We start from the raw sequence: 27550 nt of genomic DNA on the forward strand, positions 1-27550 counted from the left end.
GGTAAAAGGTGAAGGCTGGGTCAACTCACAAATCTGCTGCACTGGCTTAATTGTTTATCACATCTGACTAAGAGGCATCTGTCCTCACCTTCCCATCAGCAGATATACTCTTATAGAGGTTCCCAGAGACTGTAAGCACAGGATTTACAGCACTACCCTATATCCCCCTCTCAAAGATCACATAACTTACAAAGTTCCAATTGTAAGTGCTAATAGCCAGGATATGTTTGGTTTTTTGCCATTGATAGGTTTTGGGATAAGGTTCTCCAAGGGAAAGACTATAACCAGAATGAATGAACAAAAGAGTATCTACCTGGTATCCATGCATGTGCCTCATCAATTTTTCACTCATTGGGCTACTGTTCAGGATGGAGTTCAGGACTTTGACAGCTGCATACATGGTGTGGTCATCACGGGCCATAGCAATGAGACCCAGCAGAATGGCAGGACCTCCAATAAAGTTCAGGCTAGTAGCTGCCGGAGAAGACTGGAACACTCTTACCCCTAGGAAATTGCAGTGTTACTCTACCAGGAAGTTACATGGACTAAATCTGTTATTGGGCAGAGAAAGGCCCAACTCTTAAAAAGTACGAAACATTAAGGTATAGTGCATTTACCGTATTGGCCCACAGCAACTGACCCAATAGTCCGCAAGGAACCTGAGAGGTGTCCAGCAATATTCTTAGCTAGGAATATTGGAGTTGAACTGTCCCGAGAGCTAATCCCAATCTAAAACAGATAAAAGACATCCTAGGAAAAAATGAGGTAGTATTGGGGAGACAAAAGTAACAAGCAGATGCTCTAATACTTAAGATTATTTTGTTACCTTTAGACTATGAAAAACATTATTTTTCCTTCAAAGTTGATTGTTAGGGCAAATATTCACCCACCTGAAATATCCTACAGCCCCATTACTTTGACATGTCAGTAGGCCTGGCATTGGCAAGAATGCGAGAATAGCATGTGAAAGGTCATTCTGAAGGCATTAATAAATCACAGACTGAAACAAATTATCATTAGACCTGAAAACTATGGCTTCTGTTGCTGTTTCAAGAAAGTCTTTTAACACTGTGCTCACACTATCCAGTCTATTCCTCTCCACAGATGAAAACAAAACTAAGAATAGAGTTAAGAAATGGAAAGAGAAGATGGGAAAAAAAAGTCACAGAAGGTACGCAACTAAGACAAAGTCACAAACTTTGCTCCAGGAAACCACTCAGAAACAAGAGAACAGATGTTCGATACAAATGAGGGAAATTTGTGACCTCTTTGGCAATCAGTCGGCCATCCACTTCATTGTAGGAGCTCTTTATATCTTGGACTGTAGTGAGAGATGAACACATGGCATTGATTCCAAAAGAAATCTTCTCTTCTGCCACCAGAGGTGTACGATTATGATCGCTGTACTGCTCCTCACCTAAAACAAGAGAGACTATAAACCTCTGGAAGAACTTTGCATGCTCAACATGCAAAAGGAAGATGAAAAATAACTAGAGGAAACCAAAGTTTAGATAGGAATTTGATTTTGACTTAACTATAATCAGAAAAAAGCCCTCAGCCTATGCAACACAGTCCCTGGCAGCTTGCCAGCATAAGCATCAATAGGTGATGTGCTTGGCTTATCTCCTCTGGTTACTGCTTTGTGTAGATCCTACATCCTCTCCCAGTATCTCACGAAGCTCAGAAAAGTCCAGAATAAACCTTTTCTGTCCACACAATATAAACAAACTTTCTGGGCAGAGAAAACATTTCAGAGACCTTCCATGTTACTGGGAGCTTTCTCAAGGGTACCAGGAGCAAGGATTCATGTGGAAGAAAAAGGACAGAGGCAAAAGTTTAGAGTTGCCAACTCACAACATATGGGAAGCTTCTAAAAAGTACCAGGTTCAGCAGTTTAATGTTTGCATGAAATTCTCACATGTTTTTCTTTAGAGAATTTTCTATTCTTGCTTGCACTTGGAAAAACTATGTGTACCTTTTTCTAAAAAAAATCTTGTATTTTTGACAATTTTATAGTCTGGGAAAACAGTTGATTTATGAAACTGTTTACTAATGCTGGTGACACAGCCCTTATAGGCAAAAAGAATTAGCACATATTCTGCATGAAGATTAACTAGAAGTAAATGCCCCAAGACTGTGTCACCTTTTTTCCTTCCAGTAGGACATGGACTTATGGCTAAGCCTCCACACATCTGCTGCTGATTAATGAGAAGCAATGAGATACTCGTGAGATGGGACACAACACTGCTGAAACAATTCAAATTGCTGTTTGCAACAAGATCATAAATCCCCTTTAAGGAATAAACTATAATATTTGGGGGGTTTGTGCTGAAACTTTTTAAAGTCAAAATTTCCATTAGAAAAGTTACTTTGAGTGTTTTGATGGAATAGGGAGATGTTAGGTACCACATCCCCTCCCTGCCCACCTTCTAACCCCCAAAAAAGAGGCAGGGGAGTAGGAAAAGAGAGAGAGAGAGAGATCATTTCACAATGATAAGATCACATCTTGTATGGTGCCCTGTAATTTCCCTGCATCAGGGCATGACTAGAGTCAGATAGCCACAATCCATGATTAGTACTAAAGTCCAACTGGGACGACCAGTGTGCAGAGAACAAGCACCCCAGACTTTATAAAGACTCAACACTTCAAAAATCAAATCCTTCTGACTTCTATTGCTAATATTTTTATTTTAGGGCTGCATTTTGATATAACTTCTCTTTCAACAACCCCTTCCCATGCTTGACTTTGAGGTTTTGGGGGTGTTTTTGTCTAGATAGACAGCATTCTGAAGGAGTACTTTCAGCCAGGCTTTTCACTTTGCTTTAGGCTGAAGCATCACCAGATGAGATTATTCTGCTCTTTTCAAATGGGAGATGACCATCCCATTTCATCCCAAGCTCTAGTACAGAGGTGAATGCGCTACTTGTTGAATGAACAGTAATCAATAACTGAAATGTTTTGTCTGCCTGTTTAATAATTGAAGCTAACAGTATACTTTAGTTAAAAAGCCTCTTCATTAAATGGAATGCAACTTATTCCCCTACCCCTCTCTCCCCTGTGCTCTTTCTTACTCTGCAGGCATTTGCAATTAAAGACGATGCTTCTTTTCCTGCTGTGTTTTTTCTGTAGGGCCATAAATGCAAAACGTCGCAGTTAAAGCTGCTGCTTTAACGTTTGTCCAATAGAAATTGCAATCTTACATCTCCTCAAGGACATGTTATCCCTCTTTACTCTCCAGCTGTCTCTGCTGCCTGATTCCTGCCCTTTTTCTGCACAATTCACAGTATGTTAAAAGATCCTCATGGTATCTTATTACAATCTTGTACAATGCTCAGTAACGCAGAGTTCCAGGCTTTTAGAGCAAGGTCTAGTCTCAGTTGGAATACTAATAGTAGATTATAAGAATAAAAAGAGCATTGCCCTGACAAACAAATAGAGGTGGATATGAGAATTATCACATACCTTGAAGCTGTACTGCTTGGAAATTGCTACAATACTGTGGGCCAAGCTTATTAATCACCTCCATGGTTTCCACAGAGATGGCTTCTTCAAACAAGTATGTAGGACCAAGGCGCCAGGTCAAGGAGGACTTCTGTTTCCAAATTCGAGGAGTAGCTATGTACCCATAGACATCAATAAAGGAAGAGGGTTCCATGGAAATACAGCTACCTGGTAAGGGCTGGAGATACTGCATCTGCAACAGAAGAAGAATTCACTGAGGGGACCAAATACACTCAGGATGCCTTACGGTCTTGTCCCCAGAAAGTACTGCCTGCCACCCCTTTCCTCAATGAAGTCTCAGTCAGCTATGCAACACAATTATCAACTACTGTTTAGAAACTGGACTCTCAGAAGTGTCACAAACATAAGCATTTTCAAAAGTTCAAGTCTACTTTTTGTTCAAAAAACAGAGTCAAAATCATTTCAAGTTTTGGCAAAGAAAAACCCTGTCTTCACCCCAGACTTATTCTTCCTGTTCTAAACTTCGTAACTCAGACTGTGACTTTCAACACAGAAAGCCAAGTTACAGATCACACTTTGTACTAGGCACCTAGTGCATCAGCTAGCTTCAGTGAAAGTGACATAGTTTAGGAAATTGGACCATTTATTTTTGGTATTAGAATAAGGATTCAGACTCTTAATTTAAGTCTCTTATTTTATTTATACGTAGACAGCTCTAACAGGAAGTAGTTGGAATTTTTTTGGTAGAGAGAAACTATATTGTACTTCAGGGCTTAGCCCTGCCTTTAACTATTTCCTATTAGGATGAGAGACTCCTATTATTTACTGATCTCTGACTACTGAGATGTAGAAGACAGGGCTGATCAATATTAGGAAGCAGGACTTGATACCCGAGTGAACAAATACTCGGGAACCGAGGCTTGATGCAACACAGTAACCCCCATCCCCACCCCCTGGATCCACCACCCAAAAATAGCTTTTTGTATTGTTAACAACCCTTGTACAATTCTAATTCTTACACAATCTTTTCTTCACTGTACGCATCGAGATGAAGGCTTGCATCATGTCAGAGACCCCAGCACTGGGACAATCTTTTATTTACTAAAGGCTTGTTTTATTTATTATGAGCTGTTTCACTGTATATTAAACACATTTGCTCTGAATTCTTTAATCAATTGCAATGCTTAGGCCTAGTTTTATTGATGACTTTCAGTCTCATTTGAAGGAAGGCAAATTAAATTAAATTTTCATTCTTGAAATGGATATAGGTCCCAAAAGGCATTTAGAAGACAGATCATTTTTCTCAAGTATGGGAAAGAGAATATTTGGAATTAAACAGGTTGTTTTTACAAGGCAAGTATAAAACACACAAGTGAGCTTTGCATGTGTTGAGATTGATTTGAAATATGGGAACAAGAAGGAAGAGACCGAGGTTACAAATTTCAATTAATAAAAGGATTCTACTAAAAAACAAAACGAAAAAAACACCACACCAAGCAAAGCTGCAATAGAAATAAGCTGCATTTTCAACATTGCCAGCCTGGAGAATTCAAAATCCAAAAATCAAATTTCACAAATAATTTGAGATTAGCTTCAAAACGAGGAGCATGATGATAATGATAAGATAAACCAGGGGCTCTTCTCATTTATTCTGTAGATTATGAACCCTTCAGGTCCATTTCTATTGCTCTGTCATGGTATCTCATGCAACCTGAGAAATTCACTATGTGAGAACCAACTCTGATGCAACAAGATGATCATAAGAAACGGCACATTAGGGGTAATATTAGCTACACCAATATTTGCAATGAACTCGTGAGTTGATATCACTGAGATTTATAAATTTATCCTAAATGAAACATTTCATTTCTATTAAATTGAAAAAGAAGCATTATTTTAATTGAAGAGCTGTCTCACACACTGAACAACTAACCTGGAGAAACATCTATCTATTCCTGAATGCTTAGAGTGCCAGTGGGAAAAAGGTCACTCACTCATCAGCTGATTGTTCAACGGGTGCAACAGGAAGAGGACAGCTTGAAATATGCCCATGGAAGATGCTTGAGGAAACTCCATCCATCTTAGGATTCTTGCAAAGAGCTGGCCAGTCACAGAAGCTTATTTTTCTGTGACCTTTCTGCTTTTCCAGGCTTTTCTTCAAAAAACTGGAGGCTCCCTATGTAACTCATCACCTTTGCAGGTTTTAGCCTAAATCCAAAGCACCTTTGGTTTAGGCTTCTCTGGTCACACCTTAATGTGATGTACTTTTTGTAGCTGACAACTTCTGAAAATCTCAGATGTTACCTGAGAGATCCTCAAAATCACAAGTCAATTCAGAAAATTTTGGCCTAAGAGTGCAACTGAATTTCATCAACATAACCCTGAGCTACCTGCAAACTAGATAACCCCAACTCTCAGGTGAGTGTCACCACTCAAAATTGCCCTGGTTATCTGCATGCTGAGGGGAGAGTGGGGAACTAGTTCAAAGCATCAGTATAAGTTGATAACATATTTCTGAAAAGCAGCAGAAATACACCCTGCTTTGTATGCATTTCTGACTCAACTCATGCTCAGCACAGAGTGGCACACGTTATATACGCAAATCACCATGCTTTGAGTCTCTCAGATTAATACTGAAAAGTCATGGTATGTGCATAGGGAGATGAAAATTAAAAACAATGAAAGGCAAATGTCAGGCACAAGATCTATGTAGAGAGCCTTTACCTTTGCAGAGCCAAGCATCTGACCATTTATATAAGCTGACACAATGCAGTTCTTCTTTGCTTCCTTAGCAACTGTCACTGTGAGATGATGCCACTGGCCAGTGACCAGCAGCTTGCCACAGCCAAACTGGACTTGCCCTGGAAATGGGGAGGGATTTATGATCTCACCCTCAGGTTCCATGATATCTGTAAGAGCAAAAACAGGGCAGTCAACAGCAAGTCTCTCACCTTCCCCTGCCTCTGGAACACAATTATCAAATGTAACACAAAGAACATGATACTCTGTGGGTATAGAGTGATTTGGTGCTGTTCAGTTCAATGTCTTTAAAACATTCCCTGAAGGTCTGTTATAAGGATCTGAGACTTACACAATTCTCAACACCTGCTAGCTACCTCAATGCTGCAAAACTAGACTGAACTAGGACAAGGCCAAGATATTCTCTGAGAGGCGAACCCCTCAGGATATTCACTGAGTTAGCTGACAAAAAAAATTCCTAGCAAATTCATGAGATGATAAAACTCTGTACATTAATTTGTAGCTTTTATGAAAAGAGGCAAGCTGGGTTTTTTAACATCATCTAAGGGAATCAGAGGACTCACACAATGTCAGCTGTGCATGAAAAATTCCAGCTACTATTCCCACTCCGTTCCCAACCTCCTCTGCAATGTTCAATCACATTCACATTTGAAGTACCTACTGTACTCAGTAAGGAGAAAGGGATAAATGTCAACAAGGAAAAAAGATTAATAGGCTGACATGACGGAAAACATTCTAAAAGTGAGGAGATGAAATGAACTGTTTGATTATGAAGCTAGATCACTCCCAAACTCCTCAGTCCTACTCTCCAAACCTGCCTACTGCCATACAGAACAGGCAGGTACCAGCTGGTTCAAGTCCAGTCTCCACAACTGCACACAACCATATAACTTGACATTCAAAAGTTTTCCTTAGAAGATGTCTAAGTTTTATCACATATTGCAGGCCACAGAATAATTCTCAATGCCTACAGCAAACTTAAAACTGAAATATGACCAAGAATTAGAGTCACAACAGGCTGCCAGAAGAAAACTGAAGAGGTAAAAAGTCTCATTAATGTCCTGACTACTTATAAGAAGAGGCAATTTGTTAATGAAAAATTCCAGGTAATCAGAGGACACAGCACTGCAGCTTGACTGAGAAGAGCCTTACCAAGCGGCTGGAATTCCACTTCTTCCGTGGAAATTACCAAAGAAAGGTCCTGTGGGAAGAAGTTTACTGAAAAGCAAACAAATTCTTGCTCTGTTCTTGACATGTGCCTCACGACCGTGAGGAAACGGAGTGGGTGACTGTTGTGCACCAAACCAAACTTGCTAACCAGAAACCAGCAGGAGAGTGTCAGGCCACCTGAGGGAGGGAACATTCTGGTGCCTGCAGGCAGGAAGCAAAAAAGGCAGTAAGGACATTGGTTTTCCTGTGCAGACATTAGCAAACTGCTTCCTGTTTCATTTGTAGCCCAAACATTAGAATATGAGGTTTAATTTCTGTTCTGTTCTATTAGATTTCACTGCCTATCTTCAGTATCATAAAGGCTGCACTTATGAATGTGTGCACATATATAAATGACCTAAAATTGACTGATGAGAAATGACTACTAGGTCTCCATGCCATGGACCTCATCAATTGGGAAGCACTGAGACAGAAACAAGTTCTGAAAGTTCACAAAATTCGGGAAGCAAAAGGTACAGCCATCTCCCAGTTCACCCAATAGAGGATATTGATCTATAGGAGAATCCCATTTCATGTTGTGGCAATTTCTATTCCTTCTGTGGGAGATTACCATAAAATCTGGTGGCTTTTGCCTGTTAAGACTGTTTTCTTAGCATCCTGCTTTAAATTTGTATTGTTAATGTTAATGCTAATGCATCACACTATTAAGCTGCATCTGATCTGCATTTTATTGAGCAGTCTGAATTATACAGCTCAGAGCTGGACTGGGAGACAGAAACAGAAGTGTACTAAAATACACAGCTTATTTGCTGCCATTTCTTAGAAATGTTGAACACTTTCAGTGGGGCTGAAAAGTCAGTGCTTTCAGGAACCTGTAGGTGAGTCAAAGTGCTTACCCATGCCAATTCCTCCTGAGACAGACTGCTCTGCGCTGGGTCCCATGAGAGTGGCCAAGGTAGGGAGGTATAAACACCTACAAAAGCAAGCAAAGCACCCATTCATCAGAAACATAAAATCATCCCTGAAGGTCAGCAGTGGCTTAATACAGCAGAAACATGGTAGCAAGGCAGACCCTAGGCTATCAGCAAGAAGACAATAACAAAATAGGTTGGCAACATTGTTGGAAGGAAGGCAGCAACAGGGCACAAGGACTGACTAAGTTGGAGAGAGAAGTGATTAGTTGCCGTGTCCAGAATAAGGGCTTCGAGACTGCGGAGCAGCTAAAGAGAAAAGCAGCAGCATCAATACCCGTATCCTTCCATGGACATGTCAAACTCCACAAACGATGGAGCCAAAGCATTGCTGCGGAGCTGGAAGTTTCGAGGTGACGTCATGGAAATGAGACTCATTGCAGTCTGGAGTGCCAATGCAGATCCCTTAGACACCCAAGGAGAGCTGCTGACAGGCACAACTGTCTGAGGATCAGTTTTATTGTCCACCATGTCCTCTTCTGAACCTACAAGATCAACATAATGCCTAACCAGATCAGTGCCTGCAATACTTTTTTCAGTCACAGGTTTTGCCCATGTTCAATTCATCACTGCTAAGAACAGCGCTGCATGCTCTTCAAATAACACATCCTCAGCAGCCTGCAGAAATCCTCAGCAATACACAAAAATATTGCACTGAAGGAATTTCAAAATGGGACGCTGGCAGGAGAGATGAGCTTGCAGAAGTGATAGCCATATTTCCTCCTGACACATCTTCAGGCAGCTCCAGATTTCACCTCTAGTAAAAAAGATTCCTGACTCATTGGTGCCATTTTTCTTATACACAGACCAATCAATTCTGCCATAACAGAATAGTTACAACCAACATGTGGGAGAGGATCTGAAGAATGACTGCAAAGAACATAAGACCCAAATTTGTACCGTGCTGTATCAGGTGTCTCATAGACATGAGAACAGTTTAAGCACCAAATACTACTACTGTAGCATTTCACCTGCAAAATATCTTAGAACAGAGAAAGGACTTGGATGGAAAATGGCCTGTATAAGCACGGCAGACTACTAGGGTATCCTAGGGATTACAAAAAGCTGTGTTCCTTATTCACATCTTTATTCTATTTCTAGATATAAACCACAGAGAAAACATGCTGCAAACCCAGGAGACACTCCCCTTGGTTTGTGGAATATGATTAGCATTTATATAGACCACTTCCATGTCTGATCCAGCAAAGTCTGAGTCTATATCAGCATCTGGCTTCAGCACATGTATTATAATTTGATCTCTGCTGGTCATTAGATCACTGTTGGTCAAGTACCACCCAACCTGGGCAATACCCAGTCTAAAACATCCAGGCATACTCCACCTTCACTGTGCCTGTCTTGGAGCAACCTACTCCAACAGCAGCTTCCTGTCATTACAGAGACATCTATAACCCAGCCACTGTATCAGCAACAGACTGTTCATTGTGTGCTTACCTTCATTCCAAGCTGAATCACTCCCCTGACATGAAAGGACCTCAGTCTTGTTTGTGCTGGGCCTGGAAGGTAGTGGTGGAGCACCTCCCAACCAAAGAAATCGCCTCATATGAAAAAAAAAAAAAAGAAGAAAACAACTGAAAAAGGGAAAACAATAAAGCCAGACAATTTGGAGTCATAGCAACCATTCAAATACAGCTCAGCCCTATGGAGACCAACTTTCTTATTGAAGACCAAATTTTAAAGACATCCCAAATAAAACAGAAGAATGTTTTCTATTATATCATCACAAATATTTGTTTTGCTTTACACTTCCCCTTTCAAGGTTTTCCTATTGAAAAAAAAAATCAAACATTTCTTTTCTTCAGCAATACTTTTGAATACTACTAATTTTTCAGAAAAAAAAATCTATGGGGGTTTGGGGGGGGTGTTGTTGTTGGGTTTTGGTTCTTTGTTTTCATTTTGGTTTGGGGTTTTTTGGGTTTTTTTGGTTTTTATTTGTTTGTTTTGGTTTTGGAGGTTTTTTTTTTTTTTAAGAATTCTGTTCAATTTTTGAGTAAAAGAAATCCAGTCGTCCACTGCATATCCAACTTCATCTGCCCTCTGATCTCTATTAGGTACTCTCATGCCTAGCATTTGCTAGCATTAAAGAAGAAAGTACATTTTCAAAGTAGAAACAACAGAGACTGAGAAACAAGACTACACTTTTTATTTCTGCATTTATAATTGACATGGATCCAAGCTAAGAGAAAGTCACTTTTGCTCTTCAGGAAACAGCTTCTCCATATGAATACCAGGAGAGAATAACCCTAGTTGTTTTGCAACTACTTAATTAGTTACCATTCATAAATGGCTTTACAACCCCTGCAGAGATGATGCAGCAGAACACTACAGACTCATACCATCTTCAGTAAGTCATTTAAACATATATTCTGTGATCAATATGTAAGTAGTATTAAATGAGACTTGAAACAAAAGGCTGAGTCTTGCTGAATTAGAGCACTACATGAAGTATCCAATTATTACACGAACTTTGCAAAAAATTTGCACCACTAAAGCAAATTGGTTCCATTAGATAGAATCCGATACCTTAACACATCTGGCTCAATAGCCTGTGATGCAAGCTTCTCAAACACTCTAGTGAGGGGCAGATGCAGTGGATGGCTCTTATTGCAGAAGGCATCCTGACAGGAAGTTATGACAGTACTCAGCAAACCAGATCCGCACATCACCTGGCGACTCTTCTCTGACTTCACCAGGAACTGAATATGATCGACCACAGCACATTGGATTTCCTGTGAAAGCTGAAATGGACACAGAACTGAAGTCAGTGTGCTGGAACTAAAACAGTACATGGTGACTGATTCCCCCCCCAGCCCCTCCCCACCCCAGTTGTCAAATCTCTGGATGTAAAAACCTGGCCCAGAAAAGAAGAAGCGTCTAAGGCCAGAGGCTCAAGTGCAACTGCATGGCTGTTCTATAAAGCTCTGCACTTGAACAGTATGCATATATCCACCTGAGTAGGTGCTCAGCCATCCACAGTTGAGCCTTCCTGTCACAGCACTATGGTACTGAAGGAAGAGAGCAATCACTGTCATTCAAAAGAAGGGACCACCACCAAAGGCAGGTTATTAGGCATAAGCTTCAGGACCAACACAGTAACTCAGAATATATGTAACATTAAGCACATGCAGAGTCATACTGACAGGTTCTACTCTTCTAAAAGCACTGTTCTTAAACAAAACTGTATCTAGCAATATCATGAAACAGTTACTTAATTTTAAACACTTCTCTACATGTTTTGCTGAGTTGAAGCTTTACTTTATTGCTTCTTAATGGTCTTAAAGAAGTATCTCAATTCTCATAAGTTATCTTTAGAGCAATTTGTTTCCAATTAGGAATGGAGCCTACCCCATTGACCTAACTAGATTTCACACAAAAGTAACTGTGCATCGTATATTTAAACACTAATCTTACAAAGATAAAGTGTTCTCTACCCCCAAGAGCTCTTTGGCTTTCTCATACATTCTTGTAGGAAATATCTATGCAAACTTTTAAAGAAAAGAACAGACTTGAAGATTAGGACATTGGGATATGATTTTATAATATGAATGAGAAGCAACTTCACTGGATTCAGAATAAGCTAGCTCATTAAGAGTAAAGAGGAATTCAGCTCTTTTGCATCCAGACTAAACAAAACCAGTACAGGACAATTTCAAAGCCAACAAGCAATTTGTTTTCAAAGTGCTCAGCAACCAAAAGCCCCAACTGCAACACTTAGACAATAATACTAGCACATCCAATGCAACTTACATGTTGTTTTTGTAAACTCAACTACTATTTTTGATATCTGAAGGGCGAGTTCTTTGAATAACATGTTCTTTTTTCTGAATGACTGTTCATTCCCAGTGACACAAGTTTCACTGTGCATCTCATTACATATAGAACTCATCCACCAAAGTACATTATTCTTCAGAGAGGCACTTATTGCTACAGTGTATCAAAGCTTTGCTTATAACTTTTTGTATCTTTTTATTACTATTTTAGTCCATTTTTGACTGGATGCAGGAAAGTATTTAGATGTATAAAACCATGAGAAAACAGAGAAGGACACAGGTCTTGACTAAGTGAAACAAAATGAATCCAATAAAAGCATAATGGCATACAAAAAAATTGATTGTTTTCATTAGCTTAGCATTTTTGTCAATACCAGTATTGCCTTGTTTTGAATAAAATGTGCTGTTTTCATGGATCTTGGTTCCAGTAAAATGAGATTTTAGTGGTAATATTAATGGTGGCCAGGAAACCAGGCTGTGTGTTTCTATATGCGTGGATTGATTTTCCTAACGCACACTACTTGCACCATGAATCAGGATATTGAAGGTGCAAGTTAGAACGCAGTTGGGCTCACAGCTCTGCCTCAGATTAGAGTCTTAAGGGCGAAATGTCACCTTACAATTTGTCCAATCTGCTTAAGTAGTTCCCAGATTCTTGCTCCTAAGAGCCCACAGTTTCAAAACTTGGTAGCTGAATTTAATTCACTGTTATTCATCTCCAAAATTATTATGCTATGTTCCAGATGAGCAAGAACTTTGAACCTTTGGCAGTGTGGGTTCACTTCAAAGGGATGTGATTTCTTCAGATTTAAGAATGATACAGCAATAATTCTGTCTGCAATTGCAAAAAGCAAACTTACTTTTCAATCTCAAAGCTCCTCTCACTTGAAAAGCTAGCAGCCCTTCATAGAAAATTAGAATTAACTTCTTAACATAAGATAGAGATTTAGTTTTACTAATGAAGAAATCAAGGCATCAAAAGTAGCACTTTCAAAAAGTTCCAAGTGACCCAGGATTTTAAATCATGCCTTCAACAGAAAACTTAGACATCCATCAGTTTAGAACCCATTGTCTATAGAAAGTTTGAGTCACTTCTGAAAATCATCTGTGCATTTTTTTTCCCTTAAGATGTTACCAAAATTAAATAATTCATAAATATATCACAGCTCAAATTCCTGATGCACAGTTCCCAGCTGCAAGCACATTCCCATTCTACCACAATATTTTGCTGATTAAATTCACCCACAGACCTCAACAAGCAAAACTTCCTTTGTTGACAGTATGTATAACTGGGTTTTACAAAGTTACAGAATAACCTGGGTTCATGCGCTCCTTGCAAGTGGACAGGGAAAAAAAGCTCTATGAACTGTGTGAACTGTTTGTACTTTTCCAAAAACATGGAGCTAGATAGGGCCTATTTAAATGCCCCACAAAAATTATATCATATCCATCAGGCTTTTCATATCTCCCTTTGGTATACCATGTGCATAAGAGAAGCTACAGAGCTTTCCTCATATGAATACCAGGGTTACTATTGCCTTCTAAAGAAATTACACTAGTAAGTCTTGACCATTTGAAGCCAGGCAACAAAACCTCTTTGTAATTTTAAGAATCCTTTTGTTAATTCTGGTGGTCTGACAGACCTCTTGGTCACCAGATCACATTAGTTGCAGTATTTCCCGCACGCACACACAGTATTAGCCAAATGCAGTGTCTCCTCATTTTTCTAAGCTACTGTGCAGTGCTGTAATATGATGTTCATCGGACACCTGAGAGGAAGGCAAAGCTGTCTCTGTGTGCCACCTTATAAATGATACGATTGCACAAAAAACAAGACAAAATAGAAAATGATCTTCAGTATAGTTAGCCAAGGATTCTTGGCAGAGTTCCTATCCCTTCAATCCAGGGTACATTACCAATATTTTAGTGCAACTTTAGAGACACTGACTGCTTTTATAGGAGAAAGTGAATAGCAAGAGAAACAGGACAAATAAAAGGGCAGGTTGTGGGGTTGGACAAACAGGAAGAAAATTACTTGGTCTGTATAAACAGTGAAAGCTTCAGAAGTTGGTTGATCAATGAACAAGCAAACTTCTTACTAAAAGCCTAAAAATAACCTTGGAAAAGAACATGCAGACAGGCTGTTCATTTTCTTTAAAAAAAAAAGTTGTGCTGTAATCAGGCTTAGCGAAGAAAAATCCCCCAGGGGACAAGGCTGGAGCAAAGCCTGCAGGAAAGTGCTCAGGGGAAGGAGCTGAACTTCAGCTACCAGCACAGGCTGGAGGACCCACAGCCAAGGTGTCGCTAGCCTCCTTCCTACCAGAGTTCTAGTCCATTCTCCTCTCCCTTCTCTCAAAGCCTTGGCTGCACAACCCAAAGGGAAATGAAGCTCTAGTCAAATACCCAAAGAATTTCCTTGTGCAGAAAATGCAGTGCAGTAATTTAGGAATTCACTGTGATATTAACAGTTACATTAGCAGTGATAACAGTAACATAAGTCTAAAGACAGACAAATCTCAAATGTCACACAGTCTTCTGTGGGCCATGTCTAACTATGTCAGAGACCTTTTCAGTTTGGAAAGAATTTACATTTTTAAGAAGTACATATACTTGGAAAGTGTTATGCTGTTAACATCTACAGTGAGAACAACTAGTTCAGGCTAAATTTAAACCAGGGATAAAGGTGTTTAAAAAGGTGCAAAGTCCTTATCGATGCACAATGTTTTAGTTTTACAACAGTGAAGATGACAGCAGTTCATCATAGGAGAGACATGGATAAGAATAGAAAGAACAAATCCAGCTGTGGAAGCAATAATATTATTTAACATAAGTATAGATGATTTACACAATGAATCATGTGAGGATTTTTTTTATCCATACTCACAAGAAACCTGCCAGGATGATGACACAGAACTCAAACATGCTTTAATTTTCTTCTCAAAAGTCGTTTTCTTTCCCTTTCCTAGCCTTGTCTGATCTAGGAGATCTCCTTATCTGACATCACAAAGGGGACAGATCTGGCATGACACTCTGGACTCTTAAAAGCCACAGTTCTAAAATGCCAGATAAGGATGATATATGTCTGAGGGGAAACTTCTTTCTTTTTAAGGTAGAAGAAAACCCTGTCAATATCCTGAGCCACATATCTAAAATAGATGTTAACCTGTCTCAGTTTACTGTTTTTGAAACATGTGACAGTGCTATCTTTCATCACTGAATAGGCAGCATATTAATAAAAAAAAAAATCCACCTTGTATTTGGTCAAACTGTTTGCAGTCTGATGGGAACTGGCTTAGTACCAGTCCGAGGCATGAACATGAGCAATATCCTCTACATACAGTTTACTGACTCAAAGACTGTCTCTTGGGGAGGGGGGAGTTAAGGCTTTTAAGCAAATTTTCATCCCCATATGACATTCAAATTATTTTTGATCATACCTAGGAATAGCAGTAATATACAACCACAAATCTATTCTCCTCAGCTTTTAATTGTCATTCTAGACAGTCAGAAGAAATGGCTGAAGTGCAAGACCACCTGTTTTACCGTCTGCTGCTGTTTTTTCTATGCTGACAGGCTCAACATTTCTTCAGCCCATCACTGCTTGGGTCCGACAAAGGTCACTGAGAAGCTGCAAATTTGGCAGGAAATGGATATTATTTCTGAGGATCAGAATCAAAGTACATTAATTTTATTGAGTTCCATTAATGTTTCTGTAAAAGCACTGCTTTCTCATTGCCATTTCTGTGAAAACAAAGGATTGCACATGACTTAGACTGATTCTGAAGTTTTTTCCAGATTAGTCCTGAACACCTTGGCCTAAAAGATCTGTCACAGCACTAAAACAAGCAGAAAGAGGTGAGTTACTGTCTGTGCTTCACCATTGCTCCTGAAAAATGTATGATTTGACCCACACTCAGAGCAAGAAGGCCCTTCAGATTTTTGAATGAAAGTCTGCAGTAAAAGAGTTCCACCCACAAAGAAATTATTTCATCTCTTATATAGCTGTCAAACACTGTTGCACTAAAAGAAAGAATAATACCCTGTTTGGGACAGAATAGATCTATTCAAAGAGAAGTTCCCTCAGTTATTATCCTTCTACCAAGTAGCTCCCCTTCACTAGCCATTGAGGTCCACCTTTTGCAACAGATCTTGCCCGACTCCCATGTTCCAAGTAGCATCTCATTGCACAAGGGTTCATGTCATGGTATATGTTATGATTAAAGGTACTAAAGTCCAGCCTTTTGTGTCACTACCTGGCAGCATCAGTGAGCTGCCCAAGCTATGGGACACGAGGTTCCACTCATTCTCTCACCCACTTTTACATAGAATTAGCCAGAAGAATCCTATTTTTCCTCTATCCTTTTTGTGGGTCATTTGATGAAAAATTCTTCAGGACATGTTTTAACTTCTAGCTAGAGTCTGACTATGTAGGACCCCACACAACTGCGGTCCCATTTTACCTGAGGCAATCCTATTCACAACAGCAAACACTATCATTAATAATTTCTTGTTGACTAAGAAAAAATGAGTGAAAAGGGAAGAAAAGATGGACACACTTAAATACATAACTGAAATTGCTGGAATTTGTGCTCTAGTCCTTCATATTTTTAAGAACACTGCCATCTACTGAGGGTCTGACAGACTTTCTCTCTCATAGAGCTCAGCCCTAGAGCCAGCTCTGATAAATTTCTTGATGACACTCTCTCTCATCCAATTAACTGTTCTACTTGTTTTTCAGAAATTAATTACTGTAGTTAAAATTTCACTAGCTGATGGCTTGGTTCCACTACACAGAGTTGGGATGTGCCAGCAGTTAGTTGCACTCCCACCTTCCATAGCTCTGAATGAACAATCTGGTTTTATTTCAATCCCTCCGTATGTACTTTAACTGTATTCAAGTATTTTAGACCAGATAGCAGGTACAATATAGGCAATATGCTTGTTCAGATTGGGCGTGTGCATAGAAGGTTTGACAAAGCAAAGCAGATTCTAAGTTTCATTGAAAGTTTATGGACTGTTAGGCCTAAAAAGCCAGACTGTTCTGGTTGCTAGGTCCGTTAGCAATATTTTAAACAATTTTCAAGGGACTTCTACACTTGTGCCTTTGCAGTAAGTATTCTGGGACCAAGACCCATGCACTGCATCAGATAGGTATAGAAACACTTAGTCAAACTGATAGCCAAGAGCCTTTATTGTTCTTATATCTGTTGACTCAGTGAAATTTGCACTGTTCCTCTTGCCAGTGTTCTAGGTAAATTTCAGTACTTCCACATCTGCAAAGAGTAAGCAATTCTTGGAAATGAAGCTACAGAAAAGTAGCAGACATTGTTTAGACGGCACTTTGATACATTCAGACTCACCTGAGAGTGTCCCTTTTTGTACAGCTTTGGCAGCAACCTCACCATAACACAGACAGCACCTGGATTTACAATGGCGCAGTCACCCATTTCCCACCTGCAGGACAAAGACGCATAAGACTTACTGTCATAATTATCATTAAGATCAGCAAAGAGGGTCCAACAATATTCCAGCAGAGTACAGCATTAAATCCTCTTAGCAGTAATAAGCTCAGCATTTGGAACTAAGCAAACAATACAGATGACCTGGAACAGCTGGTAGCCTCCTTTGAGTAACAAAGACAGGACATAACCTGCTCATGAGCTCACAACTCAGGCACCTGCACATTCAAAGATGTGCAGCAGCCTCTTTAAACTACCTTTGCCTTTGAAGGTACTTGCAGTACAGAGAGAACAGACAACCAGAGGGACCTCTCTGATGAATCAGCCCAGAACTAGTGTTACATTTTCTATTTTCAAGCAGTAACTTTGGTCCTATTATAACTGGCATACTTTAAAACCATAATAGCAATATTAAAGATGAGACAATCTTGATGAAATCATTATGCCACCCTTCCCTTCCAACACCAGAATCTACTTAAACTAGTAAAAAAAAAAGTTAAATGTGTGTGCTTCCCCACCAGTTTTCATTTTTGCCATGTATCACCTTTGTACATTCAGGCACAGAAATGAACTGTGGCATCAGAGTTACCACAGAGAAGACCTGCTTATGCCATGATGCAGGCTAGAGGTCAGATATATCTCAAAGATGAAGACACAGCATAGCAGTAACTCTAGTTTAGGCACTGCAGGCTTGTCATGCTCAGAGTATCATCAGCATTTCTGGGTGCACCTCTGAACCAGAGTTGTGATGTGCACTGCCAGAAACATCTGTCCCAAATAGATCTCATGAGAAAAGAAAAGGCAACATCTAACAGCCATAATTAGACTGAAAAAAAAAAAAAAAAAAAAAAAAAAAACAATATGCTTTATGGACTGTATAAAACAAAGGGTACAAGTAAAAGAGTGAGCATTAAAAAAGCCTTTACAAGGGACCTAAAGGAGGGTAAAAAGGCTGTAGTAACATGTTAGCCACTTCCAAAAAGACTCATTTGATACATCAGAGCAGCCAGTAATGTGTAGCACACTGCCACACAGTGACAAATAATTCTTACTGCACCCTCAAGAAAGACTCAAAGAAATTGTTCATTTGCAATATTTTCTGTGTAATGATTCAAAATCAGATGTGGTATAAATACTTACTGCAGCAGTGCCCCCAGTTTCGACACACACACCTGTACTTGACATGAATGTGGGCGAGTTTTTCAATGTCGAACAAGAAAAAAGTACATACTAAAAATATGCTTTCTTCTCATCTCCCCCCAAAAACCTTAACCACCTTAAAAGAGAAAAATCCAGGCCCACTAGAATCAATAGGATCGAAATTTCAGTCTGTTTTCCTGCTGTGGCTGTGCTCCCCAGAGCAAGTTCATTTTTAGCCTAAGCCACTATTTTCAAGGACTGACTTCCCAAACTTTCAATTCAGTTCAAATTCCCATCTCTGGCACTATAAAAATACATTGTCAGGCAGCGTGTCTGGTTCTCTTAACCACGCAGCAGTCTTCCTAAAGACTTAGACACTGAAGAAATATGGTTACTTCCGAATCTCAAAATTTTGCTTTCATACAGAGAATTTTTTTTATAACCCATATGATATGTAGTGAAGGTAAAATGTGAGCTAACGAAATGTGAATATCAGAAGGCAATAATAGAAAGTGATCCTTTAAAAAGTAAATAAAATCATGAAATAGTTAAGACATTGGCATAACTATAAGGAGATATTGTCTTATCTTTGAGCACTGCTTGGCAGGTTTAGCAGTCTTCAGGGCTGTTAACAAGGAAGAACAAAGAAGAAAAATCCAGAGTCCCTGACCAGCAATGAACTACACCTCAACTTCCCTGCCAGCACTGCATACTTGCTCCCCTCTAAGAATATTATATAAGCCTTGTCTCCAGCCTTCTCTGCGGTTTTCCAAGAGGGCCTCATTTTCTGGCTTGTCTTAGTACAAAAGCTGGTACCAACTCCTCACTCCTGCAAATATCCCATCTCTTGCACTCCTGCCTCAGGGCTATCCAGTCAACCCCATGATTCCACTCCATCTACCTTACCAGTATCATGGTGTGAATCCCAAATCTACTCTGCACTGGCTGCTACTTAAACAATAGATAAATAAGAGGGTTTGGGGACAAAATAAGATGCTGCAAAGAACCTGAAAAGCCAATAGCGCAGTGAGTCTGTGGTAACAGCAGCTGCAGCAGCCATTCTGCTAGGGTGGACATGAAGAGGGGCTTCACTCCCAAAGACAGATCAGCCTCAGTTAACACAGTTTGCAGTAAGGTATCTCTAACCACCAGGAGCAAAAGGAAAAACAGAGACCTCATCTGTCACCGAAAGTATTTCAAACATTAATGCAGGAGCAGGAACACAGAGGGCTGTTTTTCAGATGGGAATGAAAGGGTCAATTGCCCTGTGGCCCAGCAGCTTGCAGCATCATTGACCACAGGGCAGTGTAAGGGGCTAGAATATTCTCCAGTTAAAATGATGATTTTCCTCTCAGTCACAGGCTCCCATAGGATGACCTCCTTTCCCCCTCTTCAGGGATGTTAAATACATCTTGCAGGATGGGGCATCACATGCCACCTATGCTGACTGCACTCAGGTTCCTCCTTTCAAGCTGCATAGCCCCAGGCTGAAGCCTTCTGCAGGAGGAAGTGTGAGCATGGAGTACAGCTAAGAGGAGGATGCATCAGGGGAACCACAGGCTTGCAGGAACTCTTGGAACTTGATTTCTTATTTTTATTTTCAGAAAATTTACTGCTGGAAAGGGATACAGGCAGTGTGGCCTGAAGATTGACAGCTTGCCAGAATGTGTTCCTCTGCTGTGTTTGCATACACTTGTCCTGGACAGTCTCCAGCCACCTCTAGCTAATCTGACTTCCTTTTGTGCCTTCACATCCCAGAACCAAAGCCCAACTGTTCCAAACCAGACACTGTGAACTGAATGGATCCCAACTGATATGATTAATTTCCCCACAAGTTGTATTCATTCAGTTACTACAAAGGAGCAAAGAAATCTACTGCAGGTTTTTCTGGTTCCTTCAAACCAGTACAAATATGACCAGAAATACTTACTCAGCCTGCCTCAGTACTCAGGGAATGAAAGTTCTGCTGACTTCAGTGACTGCTAGCTACAAGTGGCAGACCTAATGACTTGGTCTTTAAACCTGGAAGATGACTGTGGAATAACCTACAATAAGGGCTGAAGGAATCTCACAGTTATAAACTTAGCCTTTTTAAGCATAACTCCAACCAGAAACATTTTTGAGAAAAGGACTGAGAGATTCAAGATCAAGCTACAGACACATGAAGGTGCAGAAGATCTCACAAGTTATGAAATGCAAGTTATTGATAATTGATTCACAGCTGACAGCTACGTTGATTTCTGGTGTAGTCTTTTCTTCCTGCAAAGGATATATATTTTGATATAATCCTTCATTATACGAGGCAGGCAGCATTATTATTGCTTTTCCAATTTTCTCTCTTTCAGCTGTATGAGTAAATGAGTGAGAGTGTGTGTGTCTGTACACCTGTCTGGACACACATGCATGGAAGAGCATTTAAAATAACTTAAAATAGTTTTTATTTTTAAGGTACCAGGTGACTGGAAACAGCTTTCCACATAATTGAGAAAATCAAAATTGATCGGGGCAGATTCAAGCAGAGACTAAAGACAAGCTTCAAGTCCCAGCAACCTTTTCCTTGGAGCCCATTCCTACTCCCACATTGCATGTGTCAGAACCATCAGCACAAACTGTAACTCTTGGAGTCGTGTGTCCCTCTGCTCCACTGAACACATGCCCCAATATGTAGCACCATTTACCTTCAAAAAGAGGTGATTTCTGCTGTCTGGAGGCCTGGGTGTTGGGACTGTGACACTGATTTGTTTGTTCTAGGCAGGTTATGTCACACCTTACCTCAGTTTACTACCATATAAAATGGAGATACCAGTCTTACTGTTCTATTTCCTGTAGTAAATAAAGACTTACTTCTCTTCAGGGTTTCCCCATTGCCTGTAGGCAGAGGCACGTAATTTGTTGCCTGGTCTTTTGAAAACAGCAGGATGCTCTTCTTGAGCTTGGGGTCCCTCCTGATCATCTCTTGATGCCTCTCCCTCTCCCATCTCTGGCTTTCTCTCCTTGAAGTAGCTCTTCAGATGGAGGGTTCCTTTGACCATGTGATCAAGAAAATTCAGAATCCATATGCAGTTCTTTAGCCACATTGGGAAAGGTTCTGAAGAACAGAAAGCTGCATCCAAGAATTCTGCAAAGGTCCTTGTCTTCTCAAGGGTCACAGGGATTTGCCATTCCCCTTGTGTCCAGAAGCATCCAAGTGACCCGAGATCCTCTGCCATCTTTTCAAAGAGACCATTCCTCTGGAAGAAGTAGCTGTTGGCAGGGTCCAGGTGCAGGGCTGCTGATATCCCCTGAAGTGTGTAGAAAACAAGCTCCAATATGCAATTCTGCCCAACTGCTGTCCACAGCCCAGATGGAGGGTCCTGCAATGCACCTTCCATATCTGAGAGAAGGGACAAGAGTCCATTGAATCCACTGCAGGTTCTGAAAGCTGAATGGCTCTTGCGACTCTCCAGTATCCTTAGGAGTGACTACAAACATTGGGAAGAAAGGAGCCAAAAGAAGCACTTAAACCAAGGGACAAAGAAGCTTCAGAATATTTTAAAATGCCAAGTTTGTACCAAAATTCTTTCACCAAAATTTCACTCTTTGACCAAAAAAAAAAAAAAAAGTTGGTCAAAGTAAAGGTCACCACTGCACAACTTTTCTCCTCCTCCCTTCCCCCATATACCCAATGAGTCAAACAACCAAGATTTGAATGCACCCTCTGGAGCAACCCATGCAGTCAGCCTGACAGGTAGAGAATAGAGCTCACAGGAATAAGCGAAGAAATCAAATTTCCTGCATTACACATCCTAGTCAGTCTGGCCAGAGGTAGTTTCAGACCTTTGGCTGTTCTTTCACCAGTCTCCTCAGACTCTCTCAAGAAATCTGCCTTTGCCTTAAATAAATAAAAGCAGAGATTCAATTGTAAATAACCTCATTTAGTAACTGAGAAGGCAGCACAGCTCTCTATAGGCAAGTCTTCCTACAGCCCTGAATACACATGAGAAGCCACACAGGACTTTTGCTCATATGACTGAGCAGACCCTTTCCAAAAAGGCAGTGACACAGGATGGCCAAAAGAACACTGCAAGCAGCAGGCTCTCCTCATTAATAAAGGCAGTAATAATTCCGTTTCTCAGCAGAGGCATTTTTAAAGTTTGCACAACACTTTGGAGGAAAAAAACCATAAAGAGTCAGATCCCAAGATAATTAAGTGATTAGATTTTCTCTAATTTCAATGGGCTTAAAGCAGGTTGTAAGTGAATGCCATTTGACAATGTTACCATGCGTGAAAACCAACCTATACCACTTGTAAATTTTGAATGCTATGAGCTTGCCATTTTAAAACAAATCTAGAAAAGTTATTAAGAGTTGTAGTGGTGGAAGTAACATTACTGAGAAAGAAGAGATTGTAAGGAAACAGTCTACTGTATTTGAATGTAATCCATCCCAGGTTTTTGGTATGTTGCACAATTCATTTTGTAAATATGATGCTCTTTCAGGCACCAGGGACCTTTCAAATTTGAGGCTGTACCTTTTCACATTGGAAGGGGCTAATTTTACATACAAAGTTTCCCAACAGATATCCAATGAAAGAGGTTCACTTCACAACCTGCTGAAGAGGAACAGTTTCTAACATAAATATATCTCCCTGTAACAGGATCTAGGACTGTGAGAAATGGTTGCCAGAACTGGAGGGGGAGGGAGAACTCTATTACTGTCATTCAATTTTGTATGATAATGTATCAAACCAGGCAGAGACTTCTGAACAGGGAGTGAATTTAATAACTCAGAGTTGAAGTTATCAGGATGGCTTTAACACATTTCAGAGAAGGTCAACAGTAACTACATTTCCTCCAGCTCTAACTCAGTTAGAATTTAATCACCTATGAGTTAGTATTCCTCTGTCTTGAATCTATAAAACTGATGTCTGCTGGAAACCCCCTAACCCAGTTAATGTTAACAGAATTTATTTCACATTCCATTATTTGTTATTCGTCATAATTGTCCACGTGCCACGATGGAATACGGCAGTGCTAATTGCATTTGGGCTTAGGCTTTAACAGCTAAATATATATTAGCAAATCAATCTGAATTTTTGTGTAACACAATCACGGTCCCAATGGGTGTAGATAATAAATTCATTTGCTTGCATTATGCTTTAATACAGTTATCATTTGTCAAAATTAGACACTGCAGCTGCATTTATTTTCATATTAGATTGGACACTGTACTCAACTTTTCCACAAATATTGTTAGAGTTTACTGTTTCATATCAAAGCTATAAACTTTGTCACGTTTTTGTTTTCCTAAAGTAACATGGTTCTTTTATCACAGAAGCAGCTGCTATATTGTGCTGAAAGGTGAATTCAGTTCACACTTGGTAGAGAAGGTAGAATGAAACTGCTTACAACACTGCTGCTTTTCAATTTGATGCCTATGATCTAAACCAAAACAAAGCACACTGATTCTTTCCCCTGCTTCATTGCTTATGGATCAGACCCTCTATAAACACAATAGAGGGTATGAATAGTTCTAGTTCCTTCCTCCAAACTTTCATAAGATTCCTTCTTTCCATCATCTCACATCTCTTTCCATGACACTAGTGTATGTGAGAGGTGACAAAATTAAGGACAGCAAAGTTTCAACCTCAGAAAATTATCAGAATCAAGCTGTTTATCTCATGCCTACCCTGCCCCTTCCAATCTTACTCCTTTACCTCTTCTCATATCCTCCCTCCACATCTCCTCCACTTTCATTCACATTTGTCTCTCCTTTCTCTGTCACGTTACATAGAACTGCTCATACAACTGTGACCTTTGCCATTTCCATTTCTCCATTCTGCATTACTATTTAAGTCTTCAAATTACTTCACAATCTGATACTGGGTGAAGGTGTTGACCACAGACACATCACTAAAAATCAAAGTGCCCAATTTATCAGAATCAAAAACTGGCCCATGGCTCTTTTTTCTTCTGCACTTACCTTCTTGGAAAAATACAGTGCTAGGGGTGAGATTAAGAGCAATTTGCCACAAACCAAGCAGTTTCCAAGAAAACAACAACCAAGTGGGAAGCCACATTAATTACCTTCAGCAGATCAAGTTTCAGATGTAGTTCCCCTTGAGTAGAAGAACAGAGGGCCCCAATGATAATGCTCATATATTCTTCATAATTGATGACTGATAGCTGCTCCAAGATGCTGAGAGTAGCACTCCTGTAGCACTCATCATCCAAAAATATCTTGATATATGGCACCATTCCATAGTCCTTCAGAACAACTGGGGACAAATACGGTATCATTTGTTACTTAAACTATGCTTTACTTGTAGTTTTCACAGGCAGATTTTCAGTGTTGGTATGAAGTGCCGCGTTTCTACAAATATAGCAGGAGAGGCAAGAAGAGCTGTTTAAGCTACAGACAACACAAACTGAGTGGCACAAGAACAAGTAGGGATAAAATGACTGGATGACGATGGTTTCTAATCACAGAATCATAGAATGGTTTGGGTTGGAAGGGACCTTAAAGATCATCTAGTTCCAACCCCCCTGCCATGGGCAGGGACACCTTCCACTAAACCAGGTTGCTCAAAGCCCCATCCAACCTGGCCTTGAACACTTCCAGGGATGGGGCATCTGCAACTTCTCTGGGCAACCTGTTCCAGTGCCTCACCACCCTCACAGTGAAGAATTTCTTCCTTACCTCTAATCTAAATCTACCCTCTTTCAGTTCAAAGCCATCACCCCTTGTCTTATCACTACATGCCCTTGTAAAAAATACCTCTCCAGCTTTCCTGTAGGCCCCCTTTAGATAGTGGAAAGCCATTATAAGGTCTCCCCAAGCCTTCTCTTCTCCGGGCTGAAGAACCCCAACTCTCTCAGCCTGTCTTCATAGGAAAGGTGCTCCAGCCCCTTGATCATCTTCATGGCCCTCTTCTGGACTTGCTCCAACAGGTCCACGCCCTTCTTATGTTGGGGGCCCCAGAGCTGAACACAGTACTCCAGGTGGGGTCTCACAAGAGTGGAGTAGAGGGGGAGAATCACATCCCTCAACCTGCTGGTCACACTTTTTTTGATGCAGCCCAGGATACGATTGGCTTTCTGGGCTGCAAATGCACATTGCCAGGTCATGTTGAGCTTCTCATCAACCAACACCCCCAAGTCCTTCTCCTCTGGGCTGCTCTCAACCCATTCTCTGCCCAGGCTGTATGTGCACTTGGGATTGCCCTGACCCATGTGCAGGACCTTGCACTTGGCCTTGTTGAACTTCATGAGGTTTGCACAGGCCCATCTCTCAAGCCTGCTTTCCAATACAATAATGAATGAAAAGACACCTTATTAGTTTTCAGCTTAAACATCTCTTTAGTTTATGAAGGGGACTGTTTGATAGTTTGTGACAATATATTTGTGCTGTGTAAGATGCTGCAAACATGGATTCCAGTATTCAGAAGAGTTAACTTCTATATTACTATGTTCCACAAGATTCCCCACACATACACCTTTTAGGTACACCAATACTAAATGTATGAGTGTGTTTTGGGTTTGTGTGGTGGGGTTTTGGTAGCAGGGGAAGGGCTACAGGGGTGGCTCCTGTGAGAAGCTGCTAGAAGCTTCCCGGGCTTCAAGTCGGACCCGCCTCTGGCCAAGGCCAAGCCCATCAGTGACGGTGGTAGCGCCTCTGGGAGAACAGAGTTAAGAAGGGGAACCTGCAAAGGGGTAGGAGATTGGAATGTGAAAGAAACACCTCTGCAGACAGCAAGGTCAGTGAAGAAGGAGGGGGAGGAGGTGCGCTGGAGGAGGTGATGCCCCTGCAGCCTGTGGTGAGATGGCAGGTTGTCCCCCAACGCCCATGGAGGTGAGTGGGGGAGCAGATGCCCACCTGCAGCCTGGGGATGAGCCCATGCTGGAGCAGGTGGATGCCCCCAAAGATGACCAGGACTCTACGGGAAAACCCGCGCTGGAGCAGCCTGTGACTGAAAATCAGCCCACAGAAAGGACCCATGTTGGAGAAGTTTATGAAGGACTGTCTCCTGTGGGAGGGACCCCACGCTGTAGCAGGGGAAGAGTGAGGACTCCTCCCCCTGAGGAGGAAGGAGCGGCAGAGACAACGTGTGATGAACTGACCTGACCATAACTCCCATCCCGGGGGGAGGAGGTAGAGAAAACCAGGAGTGGAGTTGAGCCACTGGAGGGTTGGGGGGAAGGTCTTTTAAGATTTGAGTTTTACTTCTCATTATCCTTATTTTGATTTGATTTGTAGTAAATTAAATTGATTTTGTTTTTTCCCCAAGTTGAGCCTGCCTTTTGCCTGTGACCGTAAGTGGTGAGTGATCCCTCCCTGTCCTTATCTCAACTCACAAGCATTTCTTTATATTTTCTCCTCCTCATCACACCAGGGCTGGGAGGGCTGGGGGGAATGAGTGAGCAGCTTCTACCGGCTGGGCTTAAACCACAACAGAGTGTTAGTTACTCAGCATGCATCTGATCCCATCAAGATTTCAAGTAATAGATACCATGGAAGAAAATCTGGATGAACAAACAATACACAAAACTTACACACACAGTCTTGTTTTCCACAAGGTAAGTTTGTGTTTTCTATGTAAACACTTCAGGAGTATCCACATGGATGAGGGAAACAGGGTGACTACTGGGATAAGGCTCATTATGCAGAATGATAATATCTTTGCCACATTTCTTCCTGGTGTGACACTGTTATCCCTACACTTCTAGCTTTTGTCCTCCACTTCTCACTGAAGCACAAAAGTCGGAAGATTTGTTGGTGCTCCTTAAGAGGCATCATGGCCACTTACCACCAAATATCACA

General features: G+C 40.7%; 1 protein-coding gene across 1 annotated transcript in view; it reads right to left on the bottom strand.

The window, feature by feature from the left end:
* Positions 1-27550, bottom strand: part of WDFY4 (WDFY family member 4) — a 139929-nt gene that overhangs the window by 96761 nt on the left and 15618 nt on the right. The window contains exons 10-22 of the mRNA XM_010563521.1: positions 24817-25007; positions 21596-22212; positions 17513-17606; positions 10906-11120; positions 9817-9920; positions 8642-8849; positions 8290-8366; positions 7376-7594; positions 6188-6372; positions 3464-3695; positions 1266-1417; positions 618-729; positions 314-504 (exon numbers count right to left, since the gene is read on the bottom strand). Coding sequence (XP_010561823.1) covers positions 314-504; positions 618-729; positions 1266-1417; positions 3464-3695; positions 6188-6372; positions 7376-7594; positions 8290-8366; positions 8642-8849; positions 9817-9920; positions 10906-11120; positions 17513-17606; positions 21596-22212; positions 24817-25007 — 2597 coding nt within the window. The remainder of the gene's footprint in view (positions 1-313; positions 505-617; positions 730-1265; positions 1418-3463; positions 3696-6187; positions 6373-7375; positions 7595-8289; positions 8367-8641; positions 8850-9816; positions 9921-10905; positions 11121-17512; positions 17607-21595; positions 22213-24816; positions 25008-27550) is intronic.

The sequence above is a fragment of the Haliaeetus leucocephalus genome, unplaced genomic scaffold (genome assembly GCF_000737465.1).
Source record: "Haliaeetus leucocephalus isolate CR32 unplaced genomic scaffold, Haliaeetus_leucocephalus-4.0 Scaffold168, whole genome shotgun sequence".
NCBI lineage: Eukaryota > Metazoa > Chordata > Aves > Accipitriformes > Accipitridae > Haliaeetus > Haliaeetus leucocephalus.